General features: G+C 35.3%; 1 protein-coding gene across 1 annotated transcript in view; it reads left to right on the plus strand.

Annotated features, from left to right (window-relative positions):
- MSH4 (mutS homolog 4) overlaps positions 1 to 14156 on the plus strand; it is a 31238-nt gene that overhangs the window by 4828 nt on the left and 12254 nt on the right. Inside the window, exons 3-11 of the mRNA XM_074599392.1 lie at positions 807 to 970; positions 3680 to 3790; positions 4881 to 4996; positions 5619 to 5792; positions 9041 to 9213; positions 9992 to 10059; positions 12042 to 12116; positions 12553 to 12617; positions 13158 to 13327. Of these exons, the coding sequence (XP_074455493.1) occupies positions 807 to 970; positions 3680 to 3790; positions 4881 to 4996; positions 5619 to 5792; positions 9041 to 9213; positions 9992 to 10059; positions 12042 to 12116; positions 12553 to 12617; positions 13158 to 13327 (1116 nt within the window). The remainder of the gene's footprint in view (positions 1 to 806; positions 971 to 3679; positions 3791 to 4880; positions 4997 to 5618; positions 5793 to 9040; positions 9214 to 9991; positions 10060 to 12041; positions 12117 to 12552; positions 12618 to 13157; positions 13328 to 14156) is intronic.

Raw genomic sequence — 14156 nt, forward strand, 5'->3', positions numbered from 1 at the left:
TATGCAAGTATTTTACTTATTTTGAATGCTTTAGGCTTAATGGTTATTTAATAATGGCATCTATTCTGAACATTTAAGTGAATTCAAGAAGGATTAAGTGAGGAATGTGTTAAATTCAGATATTGTAAGGTTTAGTTTGGCTTTCAGCTGAAAGTTAAGGAGGTTGAGATTGAGAAGGGTTTTTCCAGTTTGTCTGAGAGGTTACACCAAAGCGTATGTAGTAGCTGCTTTTCATAGTGTGGTCATTACTTTAGTATTGCTCAGCAAGTTACACATTTGCTTGTTTGAATAGCACAGTCTCGCAGTCTCTGGTTGTGGGTTTCCAAACAAAACATCGTTAGTAGCTTCTCCAGTAGAATTTGGAAGAATGTAGCACCATTTTGCAAACATGAAACAAAAGTTAGCTGAGATACTAAAAGAAGTGCTATATACATATTTTTGGTCTTTCATAGATAAAAACCAGTTCAGTACACCAGATTTAAATGGCATCACCCCATTAGTTAAATGTCATATTCAGGAAGTGCTGAAAATGTGTTTAGTTCTGACAATCTCAAAGGAATGCACTCAGTGTTTTAATGTAAGAGTATGATGTTCATACTTTGGAAAGTGTGCCTGGTCTGCATGATATGGCAAGTAAGGAGTTCAACAACCAGGATTTTTAATTTTTAACTAAGTTGGGTGAATTGAAAGGGCTTTGCATGGATATGGAAATATAAATACATATTTCGCTGGGAATGTGAATGTAAGTATGTTTCTGTGAATGTAAAGTAGCGGCTTGTAACTGAATATATGCAACTGTTTTACAGTTACATCCTCATCTGCAGTCTCTGCTCACAGTGTTGCTTCGGTTATTGTGGCTGTAGTAGAAGGAAGAGGCTTTGCCAGAGGTGAAGTAGGAATGGCCAGTATTGACTTAAAAAATCCTGAGGTGATACTATCACAGTTTGCAGACAATACGACTTATGCCAAGGTATTGTAGCATACTTAATTGCCGTATCCCTTACAGGCTAATTATTGTGACTTCCTTTCTTAAAATAAAGCTTATGACTAATGGGAAATTGAATTTTTGGTTTGTAGAAGAAATTTCTGAAAAGTGAAAGTTACAAGTTCTAGAAGATGTGCAGTATTGAAAGGACTGCTATTTTCTTTAGCGTGCCTCAGATTTTAGATAAAGAGGAAGGAACGTTTTGCAAAAGAAAAACAGCCTTTCTGAAAAAAATAAGTGTGTTTGAACTATGTTGAGAGTGAGATGCCTTGTTTGGAAGAGCATTGGGCAGTACATGGTAATAGAACTTGCAAATATTTTTCGTCAGATAAAACAACTCTGAGAGCAAAACTGCAGAAATGTGAGGGGTAGGGTAACTGCAGGGCTGGCTTTGTATAGTTGTGTAAGTATTCCTTCTCAGTTGGTTTGAAATTAAATTCACTCAAATTTACAGCCAGGTGTTCTGCCCACCAGCACTGCACACTCTACATTAATTTGTAGAGTAATCTCTCTGGTTTGTGCAACACCAGCATTAATAAAACATCTGAGTTAATGGTTTTGTTTTAGTTATGCGTGCTAGAAAATAATGTGGTTTGTAGCATCTTTACAAATTCAAAGAAATAAAAACTAAATTTAATTAGAAGAATAAGTATCAGAATATAAAGAGCTGTCAAATCTATTTGCTAAATTACGTATTTTATAATGTCTTCTTTTTTGTGATCATTAATGCCTTTAGAGCTTATCCTGGTCTTAACACACACAAGTAGATATGGAACCTGGCAGCTACAGAAATACTTCTGTAATACATAGTACTAAAAATCGAAATGGGTGTGCACCTTGAAGATGTGGGTGCATGAGAAAATGCAGACATTCAGAAGACATGTCAACTTAAATAAAAATTCACTTAAAGGTTTGAAAGTCAAATTGAAAGTGAAAAATTGATTTGCTTGTACCTAGGAAAAAAAAAGTCCCTTGTAATCAAAAGAATTCGACCAGAATTCTGCAAGGAAACTTCAAATCATTTTTATGGAAATTGTTTACTAATTTTAATGGTTTCATAAAGAGTACAGTTACTTCTAAGAGTAAAAGGCTTTCTTTTTAGGCAGCAGTAGCTGTGTTCATAGTCTGGAGTCTCCCCTCTTCTACTGCAACAGAGTTAAGAACTGGGTTATTGTCCCATTGAGAAATTTATCTTTCTCAAACTGAGAAGTATTTTAGCTGCCCAAACTCCTCTGCCACCTCTTTACTTTTTGTTTTGTCTTGAATTTAATGATAAAATACAATTACTTCTCTTAAGTCTTTAATATTTGACTTTAAATTCTGAAATATTTGACTTTAAATTCTGATAACATGACTCTCCTCTGTTACTCAGGCTTGTAACTTGTTAAGTTTACATCTTCTGTAACCACCTGTGAGGTCATGGCCAGATTGTTCAGTGTTTTCCTCCCTTACCATTCTAAAAGATGGCATTTTTATTTGTACACATATATTCCTAATTTACGATTATTACTGAGTTTTCCATTCTGTGGCCATACCTGATACTGTATTGACCATTCAGTCCAAAAAAAAAAAAAAAAGGAGAGGAGAGCTGCTAATATACAACTACTTTTTCCCAAATGCACTGCATGGCCTAGTTTCTTATCTTAATATCTAACTCCTTTAACAGTACTGTCTATCTGCTGATCAGCTGGTTTCTTACGGAGTCACTAGTGTTTTGCTAGTGACCGATATCAAGCTTATTGTTTTTTCTTGTGCACCCTTTTTTTTTTTAATATTCTGTAAAGTAATTCAGTAACGATTTCTTGTATTCTTTAAGTTCCTCAAGGTTTTTTGTAACTGTGATGCCTCTGAAAAAAGCGTCCTAATGATTATGAGATATGATGGGGAGCAACCCAACCCCCAGTACCCTTAGATGATTTATTTTGTGCATTTTTTTATGCTTGCTCACCTTTCTATTGTTATCTGTCCCTTCTTTCACATCTAAACTTCTAAGGACTTAAAATATAGTCTGTTTTTTCATGTTTCTCCCTTGAGAATTTGTGGATGATGATATAAATGCATAATGATGTGTCCTTTCTTATACCATAACCAAATAGAAAAGCATATAGTGTGCTTTAAACCCCTACAGCAGTTGTATTTAACATAATCAAAGCAAAGCTGATTTAAATACGCACATTTTGAGCAATATTGAAAACCGTAAGGCTGAGACATGTTAGGAGGTTAGAACAAAGTCTAAACCAGGTCTCAATCAAAAGATTATTAATATTCAGACCTGTTGCATTTCCTCATCTTCCAGAGCACCATTAACTTTTCTGCTGCAAGCCCAGAAAGCTGCTGTCTGTTGAAAATAAGTCCCTCTCCCATCATAGCCATGGAATATAGTTTTGGGTGTTTATCTTTTGCTTTGACTACAAGCATGTTTCTGTGCTTAAATAACAGGGGATAGATACCTCTTTTTTTTTTTTTTTTAATTAATTTAGTTTCATGCATATTTCTGTACTTGTAACTATAGATACAGATAAATTTGACTCAGTGTAGAAGTTAGCAGAAAATTTAGTCTTTATTTACAAGACTGGAACTGTGATTTTAAAATACAAGGATTCTGTAATTCTTTATTGCTGGTTCATTATTGTGTAAAAATATTTTAGATGGCATATTAATTTTTATTGAATTATTTTGATTTTTTTTCTTCAGGTTATTACTAAACTCAAGATTTTAACACCACTGGAAATAATAATGTCAAACACTGCTTGTGATGTAGGAAACGCAACAAAATTGTTCAGTCTGATAACAGAGCATTTCAAGGTAAGCTCTTAAATTTCATTACGTATTTTAGAGTTCTTGTTGATCGCTTTTATATGATTGTTGATTTGAGAGTTTTCCACAACTTCTAAAACCTTAAATGCAATCACATTTTGTGTTTCCTATGATTTTTCATGCCTAATTTTCCCATGGTAAAGAATAATCTAAATGCAGCTACAACAGTGCTAGTTCTAATCCTGACAATTAAAAAGATAAGTATATTACTGAATAAACTCGAAAGTTTTGAATTTGTGGCATTGAAGTAATTTGAGCGATACTGAACCTAGGAAAGATTCAGAGATAAAAACCCAAACGTTTTCCTTTGCTGCTTCTTTGTTCTGTCAACCTAATAAATAGATGGGGCTGATATATCGCAGACTAGGAAAAAGAGCACTGGCAGCGTAGAAGAGGGTGAGATGAACTAGTGTATGTAACTTATGAACTTACAGAAAAGTGTATGTAACTTATAGAAAAGCCTCAGAACTTTTAAAAAATGGTATTAATTACAACTTGAATTGCTTCCATGTCTATGCTGATGGTGGCTTCTTCGCAAGTCCTCTCTTACTTCCTGACCTTTCTCTTGCATAAATCAGTCGGACATTGCACGCATTCAGTTACATTGACCTGCATATCTCTATTCCCTATTTACCGTTGAAGGTTTGATAATGATGCCTTGGGCTTAAACCTTGGCAACAGAAGACTACAGTTTGAATGTGAGCATTGATGCTAGCACGAAAATAACTCTTCCCAAAAATTCATTAATTTTAACCAAATCCAGGTTAAATTCAAAGTCTGGAGTAGCCAGTTCTTGAGAGGAAAAACAATATCCAAGAAAAAGTCTATGTTAATTTGCTCAAAACAGCAGAGTGAGCGTTTTTATATGTACTCATTACCAGAAAGAAGGAAAAATGTGTGACAACAGTGTGGCTTGCTTGTGCTAATAAGCTAGAGTGAATACTTCTATAGTGACAGATTGCTGAATCAGTTGATAGATTTTCTTGGAAACGCTGTCACTGGAAAAATAAAGAAGTATGTCTGATGAAAAATCCTTTGTAACTTTTTAAACTATTTGCTTTTCCTCCCATCTTCACAGAATGTGACTTTTACAACTGTCCAAAGAAAATACTTCAATGAAACAAAGGGTTTGGAATACATAGAACAATTGTGTGCATCTGAATTCAGCACCGTTTTCATGGAGGTTCAATCAAAGTATGTTTAAATTAGGAAAAAGCATACTGTGCCCAGATAAGTTTCCAATAGCTTTGAATGTACTTAGAACACAAATCTGTGGCTCGTTGCAAAAGTTAGAAAATCATAACAGCCGTTCTTTTATTTTGACCTCCAGTGTTTCTGATACATCTAGAAACTTAAATAGAAAGCCCATTACAAATTTTTTTTTTTTTAGTGTTCACAGCTTTCCCCTTTCTCCTTTTCATTCTTTCCTTAAAGGTACAACTTAACAGCTATGATTGCCTGCCTTTCTGGCCTCAGCAAATGTTTTCCTTGTACGAACAATTTTAGGTAGTGATACTTGGTGGCCTGGGTTTTCATTTCAAGTCACATGTAACTACTGCAATATGTATGTTCACAATACCAGCTGTATAGTGTGGGGTATCAAGCGTGCAGACGCTTTCACAAATATTTGATTTACATGCATATATGTGCACTGTACGTGCGTAAGTGCATACTTAAAACATACTGCTTTTTCAGTGCTATCAGTTCTAGTAATTGTCAAGCAGAAGTGTGAATGTGATTTCTGTAGTACAGTGCTCAGTTTTCTGGTATTTAAATAGCACTATTCAGCATTCATTAAAGATTATTTCTTTCCAAGGTACTACTGTCTTGCAGCTGCTGCAGCTTTGCTAAAATATGTTGAATTTATTCAAAATTCAGTTTATGCTCCTAAATCACTCAAGGTGCGTTTCCAGGGAAGCGAGAAAACAGCTATGATAGATTCATCATCAGCGCAAAATCTTGAACTAGTAATTAATAACAGAGATTCTCGGTAAGAATGCTTAAGTTTACAAATTACGCGTTTTTAAAGTTGTCTTTCACCAGGTTTCCTTGACATTTGTGTCAGAGATGACCATTATGTTTATTTCCGTATGACAGAATTTATATACCATTCAGAGCTTTTAAAAAAAACATATGGACAGAAAAATGCATTACAATTCAGCACAAAATTTCTGGCATAGGAAATTCTACAAGAAAATTGTGGGAAGAGATGATACGTAGTTATATTTACATTGATGTCTCTGTTTTATTCAAACTTATAAATGATGCAAAATTTCACAGATTGTGAAATGGAAGGGGCAACATTTCTGCAAGAAGTTGCTTATGTTGGATTAAAATGACTAGGTTTTATTAATTTTACACAAGATAAACACTCCAGGCTTGAAAGGTTTTTTTTTGGTTTTTTTTTTTTTTCCTTTTAGCTCTAAGGAGGAATAGTGGCAAACAATGTAATTTCTGTAATGATGGTCACGTGCAGTGAGGTCTTTGATTGCATGGTGGTTCTCCACAATGAGAACAATGCTTGGAGTGCTTCCTTCACCAGGAGTTACTTGCCTTGTAGGCAGAAGAAGCTGCAAGGCTTACCTTCTCAAGGCTGTTACGCTTCTGGCTAGGAAGACTTGGAACTTGCATTTTGCTGCCTGCCAAATTCTGAGATCCACCTCTGTTTAGAAGTCCCCGTTTATATCATCACCGTGATATAAAAAGGGGAGCCTGGAGATTCCTTACTCTCCAAGTATTACCTTGTAAGGACTTTCCATTTGGAGAGATGTCACAGAATCATAGAATGGCTTGGATTGGAAGGGACCTTTAAAGATCATTTAGTTCCAGCCTCCCTGCTGTGGGCAGTGACATATTTGACTAGACCAGTGCCCGGTCCTGTACTTGGGCCACAACAACCCCATGCATCGCTACAGGCTTGGGGAAGTGTGGCTGGAGAGCTGCCCGGCAGAAAAGGACCTGGGGGTTCTAATTGACAAACGGCTGAACATGAGCCAGCAGTGTGCCCAGGTGGCCAAGAAAGCCAATGCCATCCTGGCTTGTATTAGAAATAGTGTGACCAGCAGAAGGAGGGAGGTGATTGTCCCCCTGTACTCAGCACTGGTGAGGCCACACTTTGAGTATTGTGTCCAGTTCTGGGCACCTCAATATGAGAGAGATCTTGAGGTGCTGGAGCGAGTGCAGAGGAGGGCAACGAAGCTGGTGAAGGGCCTGGAGAATAAATCTTGTGAGGAGCGATTGAAGAGCTGGGACTGTTTAGTTTGAGGAAGAGGAGGCTGAGGGGAGACCTCATCACTCTCTACAACTACTTGAAAGGACATTGTAGAGAGGTTGGTGCTGGTCTCTTCTCACAGGTAATTAGTGATAGAACAAGAGGGAGTGGGTTCAAGCTGCAGCAGGGGAGGTTTAGGCTGGACATTAGGAAAAAATTCTTCCCAGAAAGAGTGGTCAGACACTGGAATAGGCTGCCCAGGGAGGTGGTGGAGTCACCATCCCTGAATGTGTTTAAGACTCGTTTAGATGTGGTGTTAAGTGATATGGTGTAAGGGAGAACTTTGTAGAGTGGAGTTGATGGTTGGACTCGATGATCCCAAGGGTCTTTTCCAACCTAAATGATTCTATGATTCTATGACCAGTTGTTCTTACCCTTCTACCACTGCTCTTTTTAATTTTTTTTTCTTTTTTCTTTTTTAAAATTTTTGCGGGGATCGTGGAGTACACAGTTAGATCTGTTCTTCACAAGTGGGAGGTAACTATGGGGTTTTTTTTGCTCATCTGTCATACTCTGCCCCCAGTTCCTTGATTGCTCTGTTGCTTCATGTGTAACTGCAGGAGCCAGCCACTCTAAGATTGTTACCCTCAGAGCAACATTTCTCTGAAAGCTGCTCCTACTTCCACAGATGGTTTTGAGGGGAAGGAGATCACAGGAGGAACTGAACAAGACCAAACAGCTTTAAGATTCTCTCATTTTCTTTTTTTTTTTTTTAAGCATTATTACTGCAGAATTTTTGCTGACTCGGTGGCCAGTTTGAGTCAGGTCCCACACAGCTATTTCCATTACATAGACCTTAGCCCTAAAACCTGGTTAGGTCTCTCTGTATCAGATATTAACAGGTAAAAGTTAATAGTAGAGGCACACACCAGAAACACCTAAATCAAGTTCTTGTGCCAGTGTTAATTCTGAAGGGTCTTGTCTCTCTTCATTTACTGTATAGGAAAATGAGCCCTCAGTTGCTTAAAGGTAGGCAGTGTGGTTACTATCCCAAATGTAGAGTTACCCTTAAGTGTTGTCATGAGTTGCATCTTATGGTAAATATGTCCTTAATACAGCTCGTTTTTAATTTCCCCCATTTTTAATTCTCTTGACTGTTGCTTTGCTCTTTTATACCATGGTATTTCAGGAGTTGCTGTACTATCTATTTTCATGTTGTTTTGTATACTTGTATCAGATTTCTTCTTGTTCAAGTTCTGTTTTCAATCAGTGTGTTTATGTGGCCTCACTGTTCTCGTCACCCTTCTTTCAAGCCAATAGTGTTGAAGGTTTCAGGTTTCTAAAACCGTTTAGGTATGTATCAGATGTAAATATTGTAGGCTGTTTACTTTAAAAAGATGCAGTCAACCCTTAAGTGTGAGACCCTGGGATGTGTAACATGTAAAAGCCATGAACATGAAAATAATATTTATAAATCATAAGCATGTTACTTTGCTCCTGTACTGACTGTAAGTCTTTTACAAAAATAAAAGCAATGCTTATTTCTCTTGGATTTCTTAAGTATTTTAAATAATTTTCAGAAATGTATTTTAATGAAAATGTTTTGATTAGAATTTGAATTCAGATTATAATGTGTCTCCTTTTGTAGGGTTAATTTGTTTGGATTTAAGCAGTTCAATTGAGAGGAAAAATATGAACTGCACCACTGCAGTATGAATGAAATACTAGTACAAAAAATGAGGAAAATACTAAGTACAAATGCATTTCTGTACTTTGGCAAATGATATAATGAGGGCTAATATTATATTAAATTACATTAAATTACTTGACTTCCTAAACTGCTGTAGTTTGTATAATAGGCAAATAGGGAGGTGCTAAGCATCCCAAAAGCAAGACTCAAGTTTGTAGTTTGTAAAATAAGTTAGTAGTTTGTCAGGTATGTTTGTAATCTTACCTGAAGATGTCACTTGACGTTTACCATCTTTATTTTTGTGAGTGTATTTGTCACATCCATTTTATTTTCAAAGGAATGGTCACACGCTTTTTGGTGTCCTAAACTACACTAAAACTCCAGGTGGAAGTCGAAGACTTAGATCCAATATCCTGGAGCCACTAGTTGATGCCGAAACAATTAACACGAGACTGGACTGTGTTCAGGAGTTACTCCAGGATGAGGAGCTCTTTTTTGGTCTTCAAGCAGGTAGTGGTTTATTTTTTTTAATATATAGTATTATGTTTATTTTTAAACATTTCTTCTAATTTATGAAAGTATGCAGTGTGATTCAATGTGTTTGAAAAGTATATTTTTATGATTTGTCAGGTGACACATAGTGGACATTTAATTTTTTTAAGTAATCTTTATTACGATAGTGATATTTTTCTCAAGTATTTTGCTAAGAAAAGCGAATTTCAATGGTAAAGAGGATAGTCAGTGAGCCAATAGCTTTTTTTGAAGAATTTGAGTTTGTCTCTTTACCTCTATGGCTAGATACACACTATGTTGGAAGTATACAAGTGTACATAATGTATACATTAAAAACAAATAAAGGCATTGCTGATGTAATACTTGTTGTGTATGTATATTTTTTTTCTGTTGCTTCATAAAACATAGTGGTCTAGACAAATGTAAAAAAAAAAAACAATACCAGAGTATAAGTTAGTCCACCTGAAGGTGAATCATATAATTTTAATCTTTATCACAAGAGAAATATGATTCAGTCTAACGAAAAGAATATCGCTGAATTGATATGTATGTACAAGAATCACTACCTGCTTAGGTATAGTAAGTATAGTTGTGACAAAATAATTTAAGTAGCAGCTATTTTTAACCTGTTTTTTGCCCTGGTAGATAATTTGTGAAGATAGAGTGAAAGAAAAAGATTAGCATAAGTATAACTAAGTAATTGCGTGCATTTAAAGAAAATAGATTTTATTACAATTTCAGTTCAATGTCTGATCTGTTTACTTTTGTTTTACAGTTATCTCAAAATTCCTGGATACAGAACAACTACTTTCAGTTTTGGTACAAATTCCAAAGCAAGATACAGTATGTTACGAAATACACCTTACACGATCAGTTATCTGGCTATAACATGCAATATATAAATGTGATACCTATAAATATGCATGATATGATAAGAAAAAGACTGCACCTTAAAAAGACACGGATTAATGTTATCGTAGATTGAGAGTATGTCTTGTTTTACATCAGTAGGAGATTCTTATAGGAGAATGTTAGAAAAATTTGGCTTTGCTTCAAAATCACATTCATCTTATTTTATGCAAATTGAATGCCAAAAATGTGTACTTTTTCATCACTCCCTATCTTTATTCTTCATAAGTGTACATCCTATTCGACGGCATTACGATGAGAGAGAGGAATTTTCTTCACATCAGCATAAAAGTAAAAAGCGTATAACAGAAATTTACTCTCTTATTTTTGGAGGTTAATAAAATTTTGTATAGCCTAAGGAAAATGAAGCATCTTTCTTACTAGAAATTAAATAATTTCTTAGTTTTCATGTAATACAATGCAATAGAAATTAGTCTTTATTGCCTGAAAAAATATTTTTAAAAAAAGGTTCTTAAGAACCACTCTGAATTTGCTCAGCTGTGCTTGTAACATAGATAAACTGAAATCCATATTCAGGTCAATTGTGTAAACATACAAAGCCAGAAATGGGAATTACTTACCTGTTAGTTTCCAAGACACAGACATTTTATGAGCTAAGCACAATTTTTTCATGCAGGAATTAAGTGTTTCCTCTGAACAACAACTGCCTGACAGAAAACAATATATTGGCTTGCACAGCATAAGCAGGACCGAATGAGACAGAAGGTTCCCTCACGCTGACTGTTCTCATAAGCAGAGAACCTTACGTCGCAAGCACACAGGGAGATACCTAGGTTATGAATAGCGTCTGGAAGTCCCTTCTGAAGTTCTCAACTTCAGCCGCGCTTCTCTGTTAACCTTTGAATGCAAGGAATAAGTAATATATTGGAGAAAGTATTAAGTTTTCTCAGGGTCCTGTCTTTCGGCTTGAAAGAGTGCCCTGCTCTTATCTGTTACCTTAAATCACACATTTTACAAGGCAGATTAAAATGAAGTGCAGATAAATGCATTTATTCATATAAGTGTAACTAGACAATAAAGCAGTAAATTACATAACAACATATAACAACATAATTCATCTGAAAGACAAGCAATACTTTATCTGCATATGCTAAGACTTCATTCAGCAGGAAGGTATTTTATCCCTTATCCACTTGACAGTGGCAGCCATGGTTTCAGTGTGCGTGAGTGCCTTATGCCTCGTGTTGTATCCTTTAGAGTGCATTTAGGAACTTGACTGACAGAGAAGGATTCCATCACAGATCACCTTTGGGACAATTACTGAATATACCTTCAGATTCAGGTTCCTTAGAACTCATCTTTCCTCCTCAGGATTTATAGGGAAATTCCATATACAAGTAGGGAAATACAAATGCAAAAGTTTTTGAAGAGCAGTCATTATTGGAAGCAAAATTTTTAAACATTTTTTGAATTTTTTTTCAATTACACGGGCACATGTTTAAGGATATAAACATATTAACCAAAGATAAGTCAAGCAAATCAGGTTATGTTGTGTTTAACAGCATTTATGAAAAGGTCTATGCTAATTAATTATGATGCATAATGTATTCACTTTGAAAGACTTGACAAGCTATGTGGAGCTTGCATAGAGCTGTGTATACAGAGAAGTTTACATGGCTTGGGTTAACAGTGTTCTCAATCATTATCAGCGCAGACATATGAAAATATTATCTGCTGGTGGGCGAACTATCACATAGGCAATGTAAAATTTAGGTAAATGTTTACCTAAAGTTATACATCAAGTTGTCAAAGTGAGCTTATAAAGTATTTTAGCAATTTTCATTAAAAGTATAAACCTGTTAAGAGTTAACAGTACTAGGTCTGCTAGTTCTTAAGTACTTTTTTAAACAGGGAGACATACAAACATCTCTGGTATTTGTAAAATTTTTCAACAGGTTAAAGCTGCTGAATCAAAAATAACGAATTTAATCTACCTGAAGCATACTCTAGAACTTGTGGAGCCTCTAAAAGTAACTCTGTCTTTTTTTTTTTTTTTTATAGGGTACAGAATGTTTTGTCCTTACTTTTTATACGGTGCAGTTTGTTAAATTTCATAGAATATAAAATAGAGTATCTCGAGTTGGAAGGGAGCAATATGGATCATCAAGTAAAAAAAAAAAATAGTATTTACTTTATATCTTGCAGAACACGATACTGCCAACAGAGTTTGTTAATCCTTAAGCCAATTGAAAATACGCACTTGAGTTTAATACTTTTAAGAACTGGATTCTTACCATTACCTGAATAATTGATTTGATAACGAATATTTAACTGAAACTCCTGCTCAGATTCCATAAGCTGCTTATGCGACCGTTAATAAACCTCTGTGCATCTAAGAACTTTCAGTCCTTTAAAAGGGCTACAAAAAGAAGTAACTGTTCATGTCCATATTTTAATCTTCAACAGGCTGCTTTAAGAAGCTGTAACGCACCTCTGCTAAAAGCTTATTACAGTTCTCTTGAAGATACAAGGTATTTATCATAATACTTTAGCTAGTATGTTAGAAACTCTCATCTTTCTTAACAATGTAAGATTAAAGATGTTGCATCTTTGTAGTTAGAAGTATAGCTCAATTCTTTTGCCTAAAAGCTGATTTTAATTGTCAAATTCAAATTTTCAACTAAAAAACAAATACAGGGGAAAAAAAGCAAAACAAAGTTAGCTATAATACTGCAATTGTTGATGAACTGTAGTCCATTAGAAATAATTCTGAAAAGACAGAAGTAGTGGTTTCCTAGAGTCCCCATAGTAATGCAAAAATCAGCTGTTGCCTGTATATTTGAAAAATAATTTATATCCCCCAACGGTTTGAATCGTGTCTTTGATTGGACTTCGGTATAGTCATACTGCATTCTGAGGCAAAAATAGACATGAAATTTAGTGTTTGTGTTTAACAGTAGGTAATTTGCTTCTGTTATTTGTAATACTCTTACTTGTAGTCTTGGGATGATACTGCAAATAAAAATCATAAAGTATCATGTAGCTAATTAGAAATACAACTACTATTGCAGATTTGGAATTATACTTGAGAAGATTACAACTGTCATTAATGATGATACAAGGTACACAAAAGGATGTCTGAGTATGAGGACCCAGAAATGCTATGCTGTTAAGCCTAACATCAATGAATTCCTTGACATAGCTCGCAGAACATACACAGAAATTGTTGATGACATAGCAGGTATTTCTAAACCAAGACTTTTATTTATTTGGAGTTCCAAGTACATTGCACCTGGCATCTAGAAGCCGTGTAATTGTGTGTATTGTAATCTTCTCATATGTAAAAAGTGTTTGGTATTAGTATACTTTTGAGATACACATTGAGATTCTCCTTTTGTAGATAAAACCTCGGTTTTATTTTAATGAAGTTGACGGTTATATTGTGATTCCTGTAATTAAAACTGTTGCTCCTTATCCTCTAAAAGTACAAAAAAGCTAAAGTAACATAACAGAATTATTCCAGCTAAAACATTCTGCATGAAACATGAGTCTTTGTTTTAGCTTCTTGAATTTAAATATCATAAAATCATAGAATGGTTTGGGTTAGAAGGGACCTTAAAGATCCAATCTTAGTTCCAACTCCCTGCCCTGGGCAGGGACACCTCCCACTAGACCAGGTTTCTTCAAGCCCTGTCCAGCCTGGCCTTGAACCCCTACAGGGATGGGGCAGCCACAGCTTCTCTGGGCAACCTGTTCCAGTGCCTCACCACCCTCAGAGCGAAGAAAACTTTCCGAGTTCCTTGTTCTTTATGTTTTAAGCAGTCTTGATCTATCTGTGGACTACTTTGTAGCCAAGCTATTAAGAGTTGGAAAATACAAATGAAAGGGATTTTAGCATAATGTCTGTTACTGTGTTTTAGTAGCCTTCCTGTTTATCATTAAGTCAATATAGGTGAAAAAAAAAATATCTTCTGGAGTGGTTCTCCTTTTTTTAGTGTAAAATGTTGATTTCTTGCTAAAGCACCATTTTCTTAGTTTACTATGTAATTGGAAACTTAAAAGAGCATCAG

The sequence above is a fragment of the Larus michahellis genome, chromosome 8, assembly GCF_964199755.1.
Source record: "Larus michahellis chromosome 8, bLarMic1.1, whole genome shotgun sequence".
Taxonomy (NCBI): Eukaryota; Metazoa; Chordata; class Aves; order Charadriiformes; family Laridae; genus Larus; species Larus michahellis.